At 52.8% G+C, this 18,996-nt stretch overlaps 2 protein-coding genes across 4 annotated transcripts in view; one reads left to right on the forward strand and one right to left on the reverse strand.

The window, feature by feature from the left end:
- The window catches only part of DNAH17 (dynein axonemal heavy chain 17), a 34,997-nt gene extending 33,118 nt beyond the window's left edge, over positions 1 to 1,879 (forward strand). Inside the window, exons 77-78 of the mRNA XM_068654706.1 lie at positions 495 to 720; positions 1,507 to 1,879. Coding sequence (XP_068510807.1) covers positions 495 to 720; positions 1,507 to 1,754 — 474 coding nt within the window. The 3' untranslated portion in view covers positions 1,755 to 1,879. The remainder of the gene's footprint in view (positions 1 to 494; positions 721 to 1,506) is intronic.
- Positions 54 to 18,996, reverse strand: PGS1 (phosphatidylglycerophosphate synthase 1). 3 transcript variants are annotated; one of them, XM_068654672.1, is made up of 11 exons: positions 17,272 to 17,540; positions 13,519 to 13,708; positions 12,291 to 12,368; positions 11,181 to 11,280; positions 10,355 to 10,544; positions 9,813 to 9,991; positions 9,038 to 9,411; positions 8,878 to 8,932; positions 5,080 to 5,228; positions 2,330 to 2,472; positions 54 to 1,688 (listed from the first exon to the last, which is right to left on the reverse strand). In XM_068654672.1, the coding sequence occupies exons 1-10, from the start codon at positions 17,442 to 17,444 to the stop codon at positions 2,353 to 2,355; spliced, it is 1,608 nt and encodes a 535-aa protein (XP_068510773.1). In that variant the 5' UTR covers positions 17,445 to 17,540; the 3' UTR covers positions 54 to 1,688; positions 2,330 to 2,352. The 3 variants fall into 3 exon arrangements, with proteins under 3 accessions (XP_068510773.1, XP_068510774.1, XP_068510772.1); XM_068654673.1 differs by lacking the exon at positions 17,272 to 17,540 and adding an exon at positions 18,866 to 18,996 and having other exon boundaries at positions 8,878 to 9,411; XM_068654671.1 differs by having other exon boundaries at positions 8,878 to 9,411.

Here is an 18,996-nt window from a genome sequence, read left to right on the forward strand (position 1 = left end):
CGTTAGATCTTGCAGAGCAAGCAGATACCACAGAAGGCCAGGAATCACTTCCATCAGCGTACACAGTGGTTAACTGTTTTATTTTTCAATATTAATTTAAGCAGTTTGAAGTATCTGAAATGGACTGTAACCCCAAGAATGAGAGCAGAAGTTTGAAAAGGCCCACCCTTAGCACATATCGCTGCTTTAAAAGAACATTAAATATCCCAATAGTAACTTCAAGTCCCAGAAGAAAAAATATTTAATAAAACCATGTATTTAAAGAGTGGCTTTGTTAAAAAGAAATAGCAGCAGTATCTACTGCAATCCAAATTAATAGCTGAAGTTTAATTGCTGCACTGCAATCTGATATTTACTTATCGAAGACCACTCCATCCCCGTCCACCCATTACCCGAAGCTTGTGCATTAGGCACATCCTTGTTACAGCAAAGCAGCACTCCACTGTCCAAAGGCCACGCTTCACTCTAAAGGACTTTGCTGTTTTATTTTCCAGGAACTAGAAGTCTGGACAACGGACTTTGTGCTGCCTGCGACAGTGTGGCTGGCAGGATTCTTCAATCCCCAGTCTTTCCTCACTGCTATCATGCAGTCCATGGCCAGAAAAAATGAATGGCCACTGGACAAGATGTGCCTTTCAGTGGAAGTGACCAAGAAAAACCGTGAGGATATGACAGCTCCACCCAGAGAAGGCTCCTATGTACATGGATTATTCATGGAAGGTAAAAGACTGCATCCTTTGTGAGATGTTTCAGGCACTGAGAAATCCCAGGTCAGCCTAAAAAATTACTGCAAACAGAGCAGGTGTTAATACTCTACAACTTACTCAATTTTGATTTGTACAGCTTTTGCAAAAGCTCCAAGCAGCAGAGCCTTGATCCGTGCTAGTGTCAGACACGCCAGCTGAGGGCAGCACCCATCCAGTTTACGAGTGGAGTTTCACAAACCAGATTTATTTTCTGGAAATGCAGACTGCATTTTGTGAACCTGAGCACTGGGTTGTTTGAGGCTACATGTTTCTAGTGAACAAACATATGACCCTGCTATTTAATGTGTGAATAAGACAAACCAGGAAACTCAGAACCTAAAGTAATTACTGTTAAAAAAATGAGAGGGAATGAGATGGTAGCATTAGCTGAGCACCAAAAGGGCCGACTTAAACAAGGGCACGGAGCACACCAGACAGCTTGTTGTAGTTCCCCCCCATGGCCAACTTCTACCTTCAGCTATTCACCTTCCATGCAAACCTATGCTGAAGGGATGAGCAGGGGCACAACTTATTTAGACATCCCACACCCAGCAAGGCAAAATGCATTCATGAGTCACAGCGAGAGGATAACGTTAGCCCTAACGACTACTAAGCCAGAGCTCCCCAACCTGCACACTTTATCCCTGAACTGTGCTGCTAGAAAAATTCCTTCCCACCCATTAACAGTTACAAAAACAGCCACCTCTAAGTGAAGAGGCCTTTGGGTAGCTGGTACCACAACAATTTTGTAATATTGCAGGCGCTCGATGGGACATCCAGTCTGGGGCTATCGCAGATGCTCGGCTGAAGGAGTTGACGCCTATGATGCCAGTCATCTTCATCAGAGCCATCCCTGTGGACCGCATGGACACCAAGAACGTCTACGAATGTCCTGTCTATAAGACACGGATGCGAGGTCCCACCTATGTCTGGACCTTTAACCTAAAGACAAAAGAAAAAGCTGCCAAGTGGATCCTTGCTGCTGTTGCTCTGCTCTTGCAGATCTAAAACTGAGTGACTCTGGAAAAAAGCAGATGTTTTTACTTGCCAAAAATAACAACAAAGTTGTGTAACTCTGAGTTTGATTGTACCAATACTACTTTAGTAAAGTATCAATAAAAATAGTGCTGGAACTGCTGTCATGTGGAGACTACTCTTACAACCCGTAGTTTCTCATGACAGATACCAGTCAATTGGTGGTTTTTGATAAAGGGCTGGTTGGCAGCCAGGGCACTGATGCAAGCCAAATGGAACAATGGCTTGCAACCATCTAAACTCCTTTCCTTCTCGGAGCTCTCTCTCTTCACAGCTACTTGTTTGATCACCCATTAAACTTTACCCTCCATCCCGTTAAATATCTGAGCGACTGGTTCTAAAATACAGTTGCACAAAGCTTCCAGAAATGTTAGTAGGTGATTCTAGTCAAAGTGATGAGTAACTCAGGAGAAGAGAGACACCTGATTATTTTTTTTCCACATCTGTGTATTTCCGTCATCCATTTCTTCCACATGAAAAAGTCTACCACACTAATAAACCACAGTCAGTATCATTTAAATTCCCCATGAAAATGGCAGAAAACTCACCCAAAGCAGCAACTTTTCTTCTTTCAAAAGAAATTCTTGATCAGAGGCGTTACTAGCTTCACCCACAGCTTCACATACCGATTTGGCTGCTCAAATGTTGATGATGAGACTACGCCTGAGCAGAGGTAAAGCTGCTCCTGCTCCTGTACAGGGAAAGAAACACCATCCCAGTAAATTCTAAGTGTTCAATTTTTTCTAATATAGTGACCTTTAAGAAAAGGCAGTTCTCAGGTAAAACTGGCCACTGATCCTGCCAAAAGGATGCATCATTTCTTCCACAAGCCTGAACACGGGAGTCTCATTCCATGCAGTACAACTCACAGAGCAAGCAAACCACCAAGGAGTTAGCACAGGATCCATCCTTCAAACCCGCCTGCCACGTTACTCCTCCTTCTGATGACTACCATCGAGCTAAGTAACTGACCATCGAGAATTAGCAATTTAAACTCTACAAAGAGCAAAGAGAGAACGTTTTGCCTTTTTGTGCCCTACAGTTTCAAGAGAGCTAACCTTCAGTTTCAGAAGAATCCTAAATCCCTTGCTGTAATTGCCAGAAAAGGAAACTATCATAATCTCAAGAGACTGGCTTACGCAGCTCTTTCTAGACACAGCTCAAGCTCTGTGTTTTCAAATGAATATGCAGTCATGATTTCAACTAAATTACCAGAAACACTTAGGCTTCTTCAGTGTGTACACAATACTGCTGAAGAAGGAAATGAACCATCGTGATGATGATACATGCTCGAATTGCACGTGAAAGCAGCTGCTTGATCAAAGGTAGAAGTGGTTTTCTTATCAAAGGTAGTTAGGTTTCTAGATTTGCAGGCAAACAAGAGCAGACCAGCTCCTGTAAATCTGTTCTTAATCTTTTTTTTTTTTTTTTTTAACTAGTTAAACTGTCACAAACAACAGAAAGAACACTGTGCTGTTAAAATTCAGAGTGGAACAGGGAAGCAGGAACTAAGCATTGGAAAGGAGCACCAGGAAGATGAACCAGTAACAGGCAGCAGACATTTGTGTGCCAAATCAGTTTAATTTTAGAAACCCAAAACGCTCAAAATGCTATGATCAACCCTGCAATGAAGAATCTTTGCCATGGCCATCTGATACAGTGAGGTAATCTGACCACTGGAAATGAGACCAGTTATATGAACTGAAATTCAGAGACTTTACCAGGATACTCGGTTCACTCAGTGAGATACCCAAACCACTCAGTTTTTCCCCCATTTTAAAAATCCTTATTGAGGTTTGGAACTGAACGCTACATAGCCAAAGTGATTTCATGGCACAAACACGTTAAGTATTCAGAAGCAGCTAGTGCACATCAGCTGCAATATTAAAAGCTCAGTTATTATTCAGAAGGTTATTATTAAGAAGACTGAAAGCTTAAACGCTCAAAAAAGAAATGTCAAATAGAAAAGCCCAGAACACACTTTTTTACATGTCAAGATTCCTTGGAAACCAGGCACTGGAAAAGCTAGGTGTTCAGGTTGTTCATACAGCTGAAATGTCACTTCAGCTAGGGTGCTGAACAGAGTTACAATTTGCACAGAGAAAGAAACACAACACTCCATTAGAGGCTTTATCACCTTGGCATAAAATTAAGTCTTCTAAACAACGATCACAGAACAGTAAACAGACAGCCAATCTCAAAATCAGCTTCCAGCAAACGGGAATCATTTAAAGCCCTTTAAATTAGATCATTGCAGCAGCACTGGTTGAGAAAAATTCCTTTGTCATATTTTCATTGATTCTCTCCTTCCATTAGAAACAAGTAGAGGCAAGATATGAATTGAAATATTCAGGCAACTCTTCCAGTAATAGAATTGTTTTTGATTAGATATACTCTGACTCATTCTGTGGAAGAGCCCTGATGCAATAGGGCAATTCCCATTGATCTTGAAGACAACCGTGCCTTCTTATGCCAAGACTCAGCTTATTACAATACATTTTTCAGATCCTTAAGTCACACACAAAGGCAACAAAAGCCAATATGCTTTGTAGCAGAGTACTACATGAAGAACTGCGTGGGACAATGTCAGCTCCAGCAGCAGATTCAGAGTCAAGACTGAGTGAAGAGTGCTTAACGAACTACGCTGCCTAATGAAAACAGAAAAACCTGGGACATTGAACACTAAGCCACTGAAAAATGCTTGTGTCAACACTGGGAGCTGCAGCCCGTAACTTCAGGGGCAGCACAACCAGCCCAGCAATGCTCTTACTGCAGACACTCCACTAAGATCCCCTGCCCTTGTTCACCTCCACAGCCTGCGGGCAGCCACCCAAAAGCTACCTGCTTGGCATTTATGGTCCTACAGAGGATTTCCCGAATGCCTGAGGAGCAAAGTCCTCCACGGGTGTGAGATCGGTGGTTAAGAGGGCCCGACCTCATCACCCCAGAGCACGGTGCTGCCTTGGCAATGCCCAAATATCGGGGGACGAGGCCCAAGAACGTGCTGCATGATCCTCTCCGAACGCCGTGTCTCAGCATCCAGCGCCTGAGCGCTGATACTCGAGTTCACTGGGGACACATGTTCCTGCCCATTTATGGCCTCCATTTCCCAGAAACAGGCACTTGTAGCAGGCATCTCATCAATAGTCACTTAACTGACAGCTCCTTGAGACTTCCTATGCTCAAGAAGGGTTTGAATGATTGTGGCTGTAGGTTTTTATTGCGACTGCGTCATCAGCATTCCCTCCGTGACCAAGAAGCACAGCATGCACATCGTCTCCCCTGAGCAGCCACTTACCTGGTGGAGCTGCTGCTGCAAAGCTTTATTTTCTGTCACTATCGCGACCTGGGCTTCCAAATCACGATGCACGGATCGATACCCAAAATTAGGAGAGCCAATCAGCGTTAGGCAGGGAAGGTTGCTTCCCGCCAGGTACAGCCAGAGGCCTGCAGGAAAAACAGGAGAAGAAAGGAAGTGTGGCAGACAAAGGAAATGACTGGGGTAGCCTCAAACAATTGCTTCACTTAAAAGAAATGAATTAAACATGTTGGATTTACAGTAACCATAAATGACCACGACACAAAGCAAGTTGTCAAAAACACGCTTCCTTCTGGCCAGTGAAGTGTGCAGAGCTCTTGCAGAGCTCGGTGCAGACCCTGGGGGACACCTGCAGAGCTCGCACTGCCCAGCCTTGCGTGCCCTTTGCAGGGGCTGCGGCACCCACAGTGCCACCCCAGGGACCCGTTCTTAGGAACATAAATGCACTGCAAGGGGGGCCCAAAAAGAATTCAGAATGAGTCACCATCGTTACGTCCGAGGTCGTTTTGCACCACAACATCTCAGTAACAGTGAAATAAGGCAAACAATTTGTGTGTTCTCTGCAGCAGGGAAAGGAAAAGCAGCACCAGGCAGACACGGCACTGCAGCTGTCAGCTCGGAGCGAAGCAGGGCGGCTGCAGTGAGTAACTCCTTTCCTGAGACCTCACAAGACAGTGGTGCGAGGAGGCATCTCCCTGCTCCGCCAGGTGAATTCACATGAAATAAACACTAGTAAGAGAAGTGCAGATTATTACGCCCACTCACTTCCTGAGGAGCAACCAGAAGATGAATTCGGTTCTTGCCAGGATGAAGCCTCCCAGGTCCACCCACCCCTGCAGCTCACACACAGCTTCACCAGCACAAAGGCAGCGCAAGCGTGAGACAGCCCAGGACGGTTTGTCAAGCACAGAGCTGAGCGTGGTAGCAAACAGCAGCTGAGGGTGCCAAGGGCCAGCTCCACAGCCCACAGACAGATCCAGGCAGCATTTGCTGTCCCCTGGAGCGCATCAGCACTCAGCAAGGCCCCTGGCAGGTCCCTGCCAGATGCCCTATCCCTACTGCAAGTCACACAAGGACTACAACAAAGAACCCGTAGCCAAAAAACCACCTAGTCCTTAAAATAGAAGCAGGTTTCCTAACTCAACCCCAGAGCAGTTCCAAGAATGCCTTGAGTAAGAAGCTGCCGATTCACCGCTGGTTCCTGTAACCTCCTCCCCGCCCCCACGTCACGCACTCAGCAGCTCCGCGGCTGCTTTCAGTTGCGTCTCCCGGCCCTGAGTTGCCGCTGCGCCCCCTGCCAGCCCCCTGCCACCCTCCTGTCACCCCCCTGCCGCAGAGGGACACAGTGCCCACCAGGCGAGGAGGCCAGGGGCCAGCAGACGGCACAGGTTTGGCTATCCCTGCCACCAAAGGCAGTGACTGCAGCAACTGCCCAGTGCCCGAGCCCAGCAGCAGCAGCAAGCTCCCCACTGCCAGCCAGAGGCGTGCTGGGCAGCAGCCCCCAGGATTGCGCTGCCATGCTCTTCCTAAGCGGCCCTGCGGCAGCCCGGCAGCCTTTCCCGTGCCTCTAGTTTTATGGCCACCTGGCAGGATCTGCTCAAACAGTGACTCACCTTTCCAGAAAGAGGAAGAGCCGTTTCCCAGCCGCCGCTCAATAGCAGCACTGCAGGTTTATCTCGCCGCAAACAGCCACCTGCCTGCACCCTGTCACCTGATGCTTCTGTGGAAGGGGCCCTAACCCTAAAAGATAGGCCTGCCTCACCTGCAGCACCGCACCCAGAGCGCTTCCACGGGCCCATTTCGTGGCATCGCCCCCAGGAAAGCTGCTCCCACTGCCCGGGGTTGTGTCTCCCACCCCATGCACCCGGCAGCCGCGTGGTGCTGAGCTGGGCTGCTGGAGCTGCACCCCCACCCAGCAAAGCTCCGGACAGTCACAGCCCTGCAGGAGTACATGGTGCAGGAAGCTGGGCTGGGGGATACAAAACGCTCGGGAGGAGCTGGAAGGCTTTGCAGAACACCAGCAGCAGCACGACCGCGTTCAGCGCGCATCAGCTGGATCCCACGGGAGGCTGACTGAAGGGCGGCCTTCACCTCATCCCGGGGCAGGAACAGGCACCCTGTGCTGCTGCAGACGTCTGATGTCCCAGCAGCCAAGCTCCAGGCGCCTTTCCTCTGTCCCCAGGCTCACCCCTTTCCCCTTTCTGCCCTGTCCTCTCTCACACACTGCATCACTCCTGCAGAGGGAACGGAATCAAACGCAGGCCAAAGGGCAGAGTGTGCCAGAGCAGGGAGCCAAAGATGCCCCATCCTGCACCCCACAGCAGGAACGGGCACGAGGCGGTGGCACCAGAGCCTGCCCCTCCTGCCAAGCCCCCGAGCCTCGTGCTGCTCCCCCAGACGGGCACAGCCAGGCCAGGAAGGGGCTGGCTACCAGGCGGGTGCCCTATGGTAGCCTGGAGAAGCAGCCCGTGCTCAATCCATGCCAAACCACAAAGTCCCACTCGGAGCCAGCAGTGCCCGGCAAGAGGAGGAACCTGCAAACCACAGAACCCTTGAGCACGTGCTTCCTGGAAGGCAGATCACTCACGACTTCCCAGCCAGGCAGGCACCTCCTCAGCAGAGCCCCCGGAGGGGGATAGGGGTTTTAGGGCACCCGAGGTTGCCGGTGTCACTGCTGTCGAGGCACAGCGCTCGGCAGGAAGATTTGTAGTTTCTATATATAGGCAGCCCCGTAACACTCGTTTGTTTTCTTTAGACAAGAGAAGGCCGAATCAGCAGCTTTCTCTCCCACCACCTCTGAACCTTCTTCCGAACAGCGCTGCAGGAAGCAGGGCAGATAGAGGCATTCCCACAATCTCCTTAAACAAACAAACCCGGATGAACTACCGGCCATGGCCCCTGAACAGGCCCGCGCTGGCTCCGGGGCTGCATCCTCCACCTTCCCATCAGACACGCTGCAAACAACGCAAACACCCCTCAGCACGCCGCAGAGCCGGCCGGGGAAACGTGCGTGGTGCTGAGTGCCGGGCGGGCAGCGCTTACAGGAACAGAGCTGTCCTGGGGGACCCGGAGCCACCGCAGGAAGTGACAGCGCAGCGGAGCTCTGCCTGCCGGGGCCTGGGGTAGGAAAGGCGCCGCGGCACGCGGCACAGATGTCTCAGCTGAGCCGAGGGCTGTGCTCAACCGCGACTCCGAGTCATTCTGGGAGCTGCTGCACCAGCACGCCTCGCAACGGGGCGACCGTAAGAGGCACAGCACTGGTAAAGTCACAGGCGTCAGACTTCTTAAAAAGACACCCCGGCTCCAGCAGACGTCCCAAACTATTTGCATTAGTAACAACTACTGCCGAGTGGCCAAGTGGTTCCTACAGCGTCACGTAGAAGAGAACAGTCAAATTTAGAGACAACCAGCAACAACCAGCCGAGGGAAAATATTCATGCTCTGGTCAAGGTGGTGGAGGGCTTGTGAAAGTTGTGCCTTTTCTTTCCATCAATTAAGAAGGAAACTGGAGTCTTCCACAGAAGACTATGATGGCAGAAATTGTTTTCATTTTTAAATTAACTGCATTTGAGGCAAGACATGACTCCGCATAGCTGTCTCCTGAGTGATCCAAACACTCAGGTTTGTGCAAGCCAAGTGTTCGAGCCCTGGATGAGTAATCTGGTGGTTAAATCCAGGCTCAGCACCCAGCCATCCCCTCGCTAGTCACACACCCCAAGCATATGGAAAGGCTCACATGCGTTCTGAACGAGTCCCCTTGAGAAATGGGCATCTTACCTTTGGCATGGAAAGTCCACCCAGCCCTCGAGTACTCCTGCAGCTGGACCCTCTCCTGTTGGTGAAGGTAGCAGACCTCACTATAAAACTGGTGTTCGATGTAAACATAGGCAGCAGGGATGGCGCCTGCCACCCCTTTGGCACCAAAAAAGCCATTCACCTCTGGTGAGGCCAGGAGAATCCGATACTCTGCCCGAGTGCCCAGAATGAGGTCCATGTAAGCTTGCGTCAGGTTGAAGTAGCCAGTGGTGAGGTATATCCTGGCATCCCGCTCAGCCTCTGTCAGCAGCGTCTCTGTGACCATCTCGTCTATTTGAATGCCAAAAGGTTTCATTTGGATTAAGGGATAAATCCAGGTGTCAGGTTCTGGTTTCAGACCCCCAGATGCTTGAGAGCCTTGCTGGGATAACAAAGAGTTGCTTTGCTGGCTGCTGTGGAAAGTCTTTGCATGCAGGAGTTCTTGTCGTGTCCTGGCAGAGTTGATCACTTCCATGACCCTGCGATTTGCTATCTCACAGTAAGCCACCTTGTCCCCTGCAGGAAAACCAGGACAGGTCGCATTTAGGACCTAATAGTTCCCAGCTATGCACCACCTATGACATAGCAGGAAACGCTAATGACAGGACATCAATCTCAGAACAAAAAGGAGTTTTTTGACACAAAAACCAAACAACTTTCTCCTCTATGTCTGAGAAACAGATGTTTCAAACGCAGCTAGGAACTGTGCTACAAACATCCTGATAGATTCTGTTGCAAAACTCTAACAACCTTGTTTTTCATAATGGATGGCACAGAAATGGGATGCCCCACAGCCTGTAAACAGAGGTCAGACGCTCTACAGTTCACAAACGGATAGAGTTCACATCCTCCTTAAATAAAATGCTGGCTCTCCTCTGGATCCTATCACCCAACCAGACAGGGAGACTCCCTCCTACCTTGGTACGGGTGCACCATCCCCTCCATCATCTGGACTGTATCATCCTGCTGTAATTGCAGAGACACATCTCCAATTGCATCCACTAGCTCCGTGAAGAAGTCTGCAATCTCAGGAGAGTCCTGCAGGAGAACATAGCGGTCCTGACGATTGGTGAAGTACAAATCACTCAGGTTTGCACTAGGAGAGAAAAAGGAGAGCTGAGTTCCAGAACAGAGCATATACTTGTGATCCTGAATGCCCCAGCTGAAGCTGCAGATCACACTCCACATATAACAAGACTAAAGCACAAACTGGCCATTTCCTTTTGAATCTTGAAGATTTTGTTTTGTTTTTGTTTTTTGAAAAAGCCTGTCTTTCTTATTAGAATCTCGTGTGACAGACCTATGGTTGCTCTTCCATATCAGAAGAGCATTGCTATGATCATTACAGAAAAAAACAGATGCAAATACTGAAGTTCAGACAATACCAGTGGTATGCATACCTTGCATCAAAACCTCAGCTAAATGAATCACAGAAAGGCCTGGAGAGGAAAGGACTCACCCGCTCAGGATCACATTATCATCAAAGAGATAGACCTTGATGTGCTGCAGCCCAATGGTCTCATTAAAACGCTCCGGAATCAGGAGCTTGAGAAGTCCACGCAGGTTTGGGGTGTGGAAGAGGGAAACACGGACTTGTTCGGGGAATCGCTGCAGCAGTGGAATTAGCATTGTCCGAGAGTTCTTCCTGCCTGGGAGACACAGGAGTTACACACACGGGATCACATCTTGGCATGGCACAACTCCTCAGCTAGGAGCTGCTTACAGAATGAGCACCTGCCTCATCTGCAGGTGCCTAACTTTTTTTTTTTTTAAATCACTTTCATTTACACTTACGTCAATATGAAAATACCCAGACCTGTACGTTTGTTGATGAATGGGCCTTGCAAATGATGGGCAGGACTGACACTGCCCACACCCAGCACTAATAACACGTGCTACAAGGAGTCACCACAAAAGGTTAAGTGTACTGCTGCTTCCAACAATTCCCCCACTACCCTTTAAAAATGAAAACATAAGAGCATGATGGATAAGGGCAAATGTGCTGACAAGTGAACTGAACAAGCAAGAAAGAACAAGTTGCACAGAGCACAATCAGGAGCCAGAAGATCACTGGGCCAAACACCTATTTTCTTTAAAAAAGCTGCTCATCCTGAAGATTTTCTGGGAACGTGCAGTTACTGGTATACAAGAGGACAGGTTTTGAAACACGTGACTTAAGCCTGCAGGTCCAATCAGCCAAGGCAGCCTCTCTCTTAAAAATGACAGCACGTCCGGTACAACTATAGAACAAGCCTTCGAAGAAAGCAGAGCATCATAATACCTACCCCGAGACCCCCTGGTGTAGTCAAGAAGAATGGAAACTCTGAGGTCTGGTGATTCTTTTGCTTGCAATGATTTCTCCAGTGTTTCTTCTAAGCAATCCACCTGCGCAGAGAGATTGTACCACTCATTACAGAACGCAAACGAAGCTTTATAAGGAAAGTGTTCAGAAACCAGGAGTCAGTGGTCACGAAAGTTTCCACACCCTACTCTAAGTCTTTCCTAGTCATGCAAAACACTGTGGTTTAGACTCTGCATCTGTCAGACTGGCATCCTACTCTATCAGCCTAGAGCAGCATATGAAAGGGCATCAGTTCTATGTGCATACACTCAGGCCTCTGAACAGCAATTAATTTTAGCAGAAAAAGTTCCAACGTCATTCCCAAACTGCAGATTTGTGTTACCAAAGGAAAACCTTGGGAGAGTTCACAAACGATACAGAGGCGGTTTTATTCCTTAACCTTGAGGCTGTTTGTCACATGCAAATTCAAATCCTGTGTGCAAGCCCAGACAAAGACAGGCATAAAATGCTGCTCAGGACTCCGTCCACCTTTACCCCGCTACAGAATCTGAATTCAAACATAAGAATTTGGCCAAGGTCAGGCTTCTCCCTAAAGGACTTAGGGAATGCTTTTGTTTCTTGAGGGAAGGACAGGAAACAGAAAAGGTAAACAACATGAAGCAAAACTGACCTCTGTCTTAAATGCAAAGAGCTAGCAACACGTCAGAACTCACCATTTGCAGGATAAAACACAGCACTAAATACATACAACTTTAATCATGTTCAAGAAAAATGGCAAGGAAAAAAAAAATCACCCGTGATCCCACAGTTCTTCAAAAACCCTTTGAACACTATGCCAGTAACCTCTAGCAGTCTGAAATATCCAGGCTCATTACCCCATGAAAACATTCACGAGTTACGTGGCTCTGTACTAGGCTTAGAAAAAACTGCCTACACCTCCCTTCTCCATCCCAAGTACAAGGACACAAACACAGCCAGAAACTGTGAGAAAGCTCTCAAGGAGAGGAGAAAATGTATGTAAATGTTTTTGCAAGGGTAGGCATTTTCTTTCTGCATTCATTTTCACCCCTTCCCAATCCCTTCCCACACTCACCAGCTCCTGCTCGAGGAGCCCTGTTCCCAGGTACAGTGAAGCCATCACCACTCGCTGCTTGGCTGTTTTTATCTGCACCTGAGAGGAGCAGAAAATAAATTCAGGTTCATCCTCGATCGCTGTGATCACTAGGAGCTAACAATTCAAACCACAGAAAAGCCGTGGTTCCCCCTGAGGAGGAGCACTTTGCCAGATCACCACAGTCTGCACAGAAACAACAACACACTGACAGCACGGACGTAAAACACTCGGGTCTTTCCAGAGCAGGATCAGCACCGCTGCTGCATCCAAAAGCTGAAGTGCTTTTGGGAAGCTGAGGAACGCATTCCCTACACTTAAAACTATTAAACACAAGAGCAGTTACACAGCCCCCGCCGCAGCCTTTGGAATGTATCACTATCACACTGGCAATCCCAGTTTTCATTCTGCAACTGCTTTAATTCTCCGTAGCCCGCCCTGTGAACTGGCCAGAACCTAGCTGGATCTAAACTTAAAGCTGTTCCTGTTCTGTGGGAGGGATCAGACCTCCAGAGGTCTTTCCCAACCTCAAGTCGTTTGTTGTGTTATTCCACGACCCTGAAGTCTTGCTCTCCAACAGCTTACTGCAACCTTCTAAATCATGTTCCAGAATGACTTGAACTTCCTTTACATACACATCGTGAAAAGACTCAAGCAACTGAGCTGGAATTCTCCCCTCAGTCCCGCTACTCACCTGCGAGATGCAGTGTTACAGGACTCACCCTGTACCGACCAGAGACCTTTGGGAGGGACTGAGGGAGCTGTGCTTGCTGAGTGTGGCAGAGAGAAGGCCAGGAGTCACCTAGCAGCAGCTTACAGCTACTTGAGGAGCAGTTACAAAGACAGAGGCAAGTTTTTCTTTGTAGTTACAGTCATATAAATATTTATATATACATATGGTAGCCACAGACAGTGCTTTGGAAAGTTCAGGTTGGACACAAAAATAATAATAATAATAATAATAATAATAAACAACTAAGATGGCCCAACACTGGAACTGGTTACTGAGGGGGGGAATCTCTGCCCTTGACAGTTTTTAAGACTCAGCTAGACCCAGCCTGGCCAACCTGACCTAGTGCTGACAGCAATCGTGTTTCACGCAGAAGGCAGGATTATTAACCTGCAGCTGCTCCTTTGCGCTGACCTGCCTGTGACGCCCATAACCACTGCAGTTCCCAAAACCCTTTCGTGCTTGGAACCCACAACTGACCTTCAAGAGTTCATAGAATTCAGCCGGGGATGAAAGCACCTTGACGTGAGAGCTGGAGATCCCAAACTCTGGCACCAGGTTCCTGATCCACTGGAACCTGTGTGCTCCTTCCGGACACAGGGAGCACGGCGGGGCGGTGACCACGGGGACAGGAGGGGTGAGCAGCGGGGCTAGAAGAAGCCATGAGGATCTGTGAAAAGAGAGGTGGGGGAGTTGTGTGTGACACAGCCTTTGCTTCCCACAAACAGCCTCCAAGGAGGTAAAGGAAGAGCCAGAAGCAGGGCCAATACATCGGAAGGGTTCACAATAGCAAGAACGCCCTTCCCATACTTCCAGCAGATTCATCAAAACCAAACCTGGGATAGAAAACATACACAACAGGGGACAGAACAGATCTGAACACCCTCAGCTCCTGCCCCTAACCAGCAGGGGAGGCAGGGGGAAACAGCTCACTCAGAACAGGACAGGGCCTAGAAGCTTAACAGACTGAGCTGCCAGCTCTTCCAGACACCCCCAGACCAGGAGTCCGGTGCTGCTGGGGCTGCCAGCCATCCCCAGAACCAATCGCTTCTGAATTCTGCCTCAATCTCAATCACACATGCATGGTTTTTCCGTGGTTAACTGTGATTTCTATGTCTAGCTTAGCTCTCAGCTGGGCTAAGGCTCACTTGTTTCTACTTCAAGTAAAGATGTTTCAGAACAAGGAACACTGCTCTAAAAGTTCCTCAATGAAACAAAGGAACAAGCCTCAAGCCCTCAAACTCATCCAAAAAAGGATCCCGAACATGCAAAGTGCCTGAACGCAGTCCCAGCAAAAGGCACAGCACCAGAGCACTGCTCACGGGCAGCGCGTCTCGGGGGGCACAAGGCAAGGGACAGCCCCACTCAGCCCCACTCAGCCCCGCCGCCCGCGCTCTGCCCCAGCCCTGGCAGGACACCGCTCCTGCCACAGACTTCCAAGTGACGGGGAAGTCGGGGCACCAGCAGGAGGCTCGTTCTTCAAGAAGAGATTCCAGAACAAACTGCATTGCTCTGAAGTCACTCGAAGAAACCGACTTACTGCCAGGAGTCCTGCTCAGGGGATGGCAAGAAGGAAATGGTGTTTTTCTCCTCTGGAGGCTCCGCATGCATGCAAGATCATCAAGTCACACAAAAACCCCCGGTAGGAGCCCGTCCACATGACAAAACCACATTTCAGCACAATTAGCAGCAACAACTCCCATGAGGTCCAGGAATCAAAGAGCGAGTGACCCAACTGCCTCCCCAGAGCCAACAGAAAGGGTCTGGGACTGCGAAACCTCCTCGCGAGAGCCCGGCTTCGGTCAGGCCAGCACGGGGGCGGCTGCCTCGTCCCAGAGGAGCGCCAGGTCCCGCGGGGCCAGGAGGCAACCACCAGCCTGCGGCCCACCCCGGCGCATTCTGCCATCACCACAAACCAAGGAGAAACTTGATAACGACCTTTACCAGAATTCGTTAGGAGGAACTTTTAGGTTTTACCATAATCCAAAGCCCAGATGACCACAGATTCCAGGAAGATGATTTCACCCAACTGCTTCATGATAAAACACTGGATCTTCACAAGGTTTCCGAGTACCCTTACGCAGAAGCCAGACACTTTGTAGTTGTGTTTCCTGGAAAATCCACTAGTTTGTCACTGACTATTCATTGCAACAAAGGTCTGAGTCAGTTTGTGCAAGAATTCCTGGGATTGTGTCTTTCAACAGATCACGGGGACTAAGCTCAGACTGGACACCCGTAAATTTTACAGATTACGCAGTTCAGCTGTGAACAACAGAAATCTCCCGTAGGAGATGGAGAAAAAAAAGGTTTTTTTTTTTTTCAAAGCGGAAAAGGAATACCAGAAGTGCTGGTTTTTAAGCCCACACAAGTCCATTTCTACAGAACTTGGCTGGGACCTTGCCCAGCTCGTGTCTCAAGGCACCGGCCACATATGGGCCCAGGGTCCCACCATCCCTTTATCGTTCCAGGGCACGTGGAGAATGGAACCAGGACGCCCAAGCGACCCAAGTTCAGATTAGCATCCCCACACACACTGTGAAAACAAAGCACACAGCTCACGGAGCAGTAACAAACTCAGGACTAGAGCCTCGCCCTGCAAATTATTGCAAATTATGTTCTCTACGATTATTCCCACCGAGGTAACAGTAGCAATTTTTTATGGCATTATATGACAATAATTAATCAGCAGGAAAAAAAGAGCTGTTTTCCTTATTGCTCCACTGGCCAGAGCTGACCGATTGCCCTCGCAGAAGGCTGCGAACCCCCCTTCCTAAAGCAGGATTCCAAGCCATTTCCCGAGCTGCAGCCTCACCCACACCCTCGCCCCACCAGGCCAACACTCGGCTCGTGGGCTCCTCTGTGCCCGCAGCACCAGCAGCTTACAGTCAGATGAATTCTGTGCGGGTGCTGCTACCCACTAACCAAACTCCCTCCGTGCTTTAGAGATCCCTGCTCTGTCTGAGCTGGTAATCCAAGACAGAACTGTTTGAACTCATTTAGTGTCACGCACCCAAGACTCGCACAGTGATCAGGGAAAGCAGTATTTTGCCCCAGCCAGCACTAACAATGGCAGAGCCGCTCACCAAAGCGGCAACTTCTACCCAAAAGTGACTGCAAAAAGCTCAAGCACCAGCCTGAGTGTAACACAATCCTTCAGCAGCACACGACAATAGAAACCCTGTCACATTATGAAGAAATCGTCAAAATTCCACACTTCAACAAAGGAAGCTTTCAGAGAAACAGAAACCAGCAGCGGGGGGAAACCCTTCCCGCGGATTCCACATCATCGCGTTAACCGGAAAGAGAAAACAGAACCAAGAGGAACCACCTCAGATCTTTTCTACATAAGAAGCTGACCCTAAATATAAACGAGGGATTTTTTTTCGCATGTTCTATTTTTAAAAGCTGTGGTTTTGGTGCCAACTCATGATGGAGCTGAAACACTTATTCTCTGTAAAACCTCATCCTCAGAGCCCGAGGTGAAGTGAAACTGCAGGATCTGGCGCTGTCCTTTCACCCACAGCCGCCGCAGGGGATCCACGCGCTGCTCACCTTTGTCAGATTCCGTCAGGCCTTTCCAGGGCTCAGTTCAGCAATTTGCCTGCGCTAACAAACCCCGATGAAACCAAACGAGAAGTTGGAAAACCACCTCCTCGGCTTGCCAAGGGGAAGCAGCAGACGCTGGGCAAACACAGAGCTCTGGGGCAGCGAGCGCGGCCACCACACATCTGCTGCCCGCAGGGAAGGGGGGGACAGGCACGGTGCCACCAGAGCTGCCCCCCACACAACCCCGATGACCTCGCGGGGGCGGCTGCACCGGGGGGCACTGAAACAAACCCGCCCCGGACAGGGCCCCGCTGCTGCCCGCACCACGAGGGGCAGGAGCCGTGCCCGCGGGTGCCCGAGGCCCCTCTTTATTCAGGGATTTCTGTCAAACCGCTCTGTCCGACCGGCCCTGCCCCGGGGCGCGGTTCTGCAGCACGCGGCCTCCTCTGCCCGGTAGCGGCGGGGGCAGCCCCGGGTTTCGGCCCCGCCAGGGCCGGCCCCGCGCCCGCCGCTCCCCGCAGGCCCCGAGCGGTGCCCGAGAGGCCCGGGGGGGGCCGGGGCAGGGCGGCTCCGGGGGCCGCTCCCGGCGGTCTCGTACAGGCCCGGCAGCCGCCAGCAGGCCCGGATCGGCGGTAACGGGGACCACGGGGACCACGGAACCGGCCCCCCTTGGGCCGGGCTCCTTACCTGCGGGCGCGGCGGTCGCGGCCGCGGGACAGGCGGTCGGAGAGGCGGCCGAGCAGCGCGGCCAGGCCCAGGCGGCCCCGCGGCAGCCACGCCGACAGCCGCCGCCACAGCGCCGCGCCCCCCGCCGCCGCCGCCATCAGCCCCGCGCGCCTTCCGCTTCCGCCCGTTGCCATGGCAACGCGCCCGCCACGCGCTTCCGCTTCCGGGCTGCCCGCGCCGCGCCGGTCGCCCCCGGACCCCCCAGTGCCCCCCCCTCAGTGCCCCCCAGCCCCGCACCCCCCGGGCCGCGCTGTCCCCACGGGCAGCGGCCGCACGCCCCGAGCCGTGCCCGGTTCCCCTCCCGGTGCACGGCCCCGTCTGGCTGCCCCCCCCCCCCCCCCCATCCCGCCAGGGCCCCCCCGGGCCCGGGGCTGTGCGGGGAGCGCCCCCCCCCCGATACCGTCCCCCCCACACACGAGGCTGCCCCGGGCCCGGCCGGGCGAGGAGGGGCCCCGGGGGAGCCCCCCCGGGCTGGGCAGGGGGCCGGGGGCTGGGGGCTGGGGGCTGGGGGCTGCCCCCGTCCCGTCCCGGGAGGAGCCGCCGCCGGGCCCGGCCGTCCCGGAGCCTCCCCGCCCCTCCCCGCCCCAGGCAGGGCTCCAGAGCCCGTTCGCAGCTCAGCCCCGCGGCTTCCCCGCAGCCTCGCTTCCCAGAACCGCCCCGCGCTGCTCGGCCCCTGCCTGGCAGCGGCGGCTCCGGGCCGAGCCCCGCGGCTCCAAGCGGGCCCCGCGGACGGAGCCAAGCCCGCAGTGCTCGGGGCCCGCTCACAACACCCGAACAAACGGGGGAAGCCCCCCCGGGGGTCCCGGTGCCGCTCCCCGCCCGGCTCCCAGCCCCCCCCCCCCACAGACCGGGCTCTGCCCTCCCCCGGGGCTCCGGCACCGCCGCCCGCCGGGCCCGAGGCGATGAGGACGCCCCCCGGGACCGGCCCCGGGGCTCCCGGCCAGGGGGGACAAGGGCCGTGGCCGCTCGGCCTCGCCGCGGCTCCCCGCAGACCGGCGCCGCGGCCGCCCGGAGCCCCGGGGGTGCCGGGCAGAGCTGGCCCCGGCCGGGGGGGGGTCGGGGGGGCTGCGGGCCGGGCGAGCTGGGCGGCCCCTCGGAGCCCCCGGGCCCCAGCCGGGGGGGGTCACCCCGGTCGTTCCCAAGCGTGCGAAGTGAGGGCGGTTTTCTTCCCTGCAGGTCTGCTGGGAAGTGCAACCGAGGCCAGCACAGGCTGGAATGTGGTGCTTGAAATAACCTCGGCGAGGCGCAGACACCCGATCCGCCGGGGGGCTGCGGCCCCCTCCCCGCAGGGCTCGCGCCCCCCGGGCGCTGCGGGGATCCGGGCGGTGGGCGCCGGGCCGGGCCCCCCGCCGCCGCCCACCGGGGGCCGGTCCGGGGGGGCTGCCGCGGGGCGGGGGTCCCGCTGCGGCTGTCGGGGTCCCCGCGCCCCGGAGCAGCCCGGGGGTGCGCCCCCCACTCCGTGCCGTGAAGCCCCCCGCCCGCTGCCGTGTGCCCCGGGGCGGGGGGGGGCGGAGCGGGCGGGGGGCAGCGGCCCCCGGGCTGGCCGGGGACTCACCTCTTCTTAGAAGGAAAGAGCATGAATGGGAGCGGGAGGGGGCGGCCGCGCTGCCCGGAATGGGCCGGCGGTGCCTGGCGGCGAGCCGAGCCGGGCCGAGCCGGGCGGGGCGCGGGGAGGGCGCCGGGGAG

The sequence above is a fragment of the Anas acuta genome, chromosome 18, assembly GCF_963932015.1.
Source record: "Anas acuta chromosome 18, bAnaAcu1.1, whole genome shotgun sequence".
Classification (NCBI taxonomy): Eukaryota; Metazoa; Chordata; class Aves; order Anseriformes; family Anatidae; genus Anas; species Anas acuta.

Bases quoted from the DNA above. Each gene is read 5' to 3' on its own strand.
- PGS1 (XM_068654671.1), bottom strand. From the start codon at position 17,444: ATGGCAACGGGCGGAAGCGGAAGGCGCGCGGGGCTGATGGCGGCGGCG. The intron at 12,369-13,518 runs GTCAGTTGTGGG...TGCTCCTCTCAG, and splicing joins AATTCTATGAACTCTTGAAG to GTGCAGATAAAAACAGCCAA. The intron at 11,281-12,290 runs GTGAGTGTGGGA...CTCTCTGCGCAG, and splicing joins GGCTCCTCGAGCAGGAGCTG to GTGGATTGCTTAGAAGAAAC.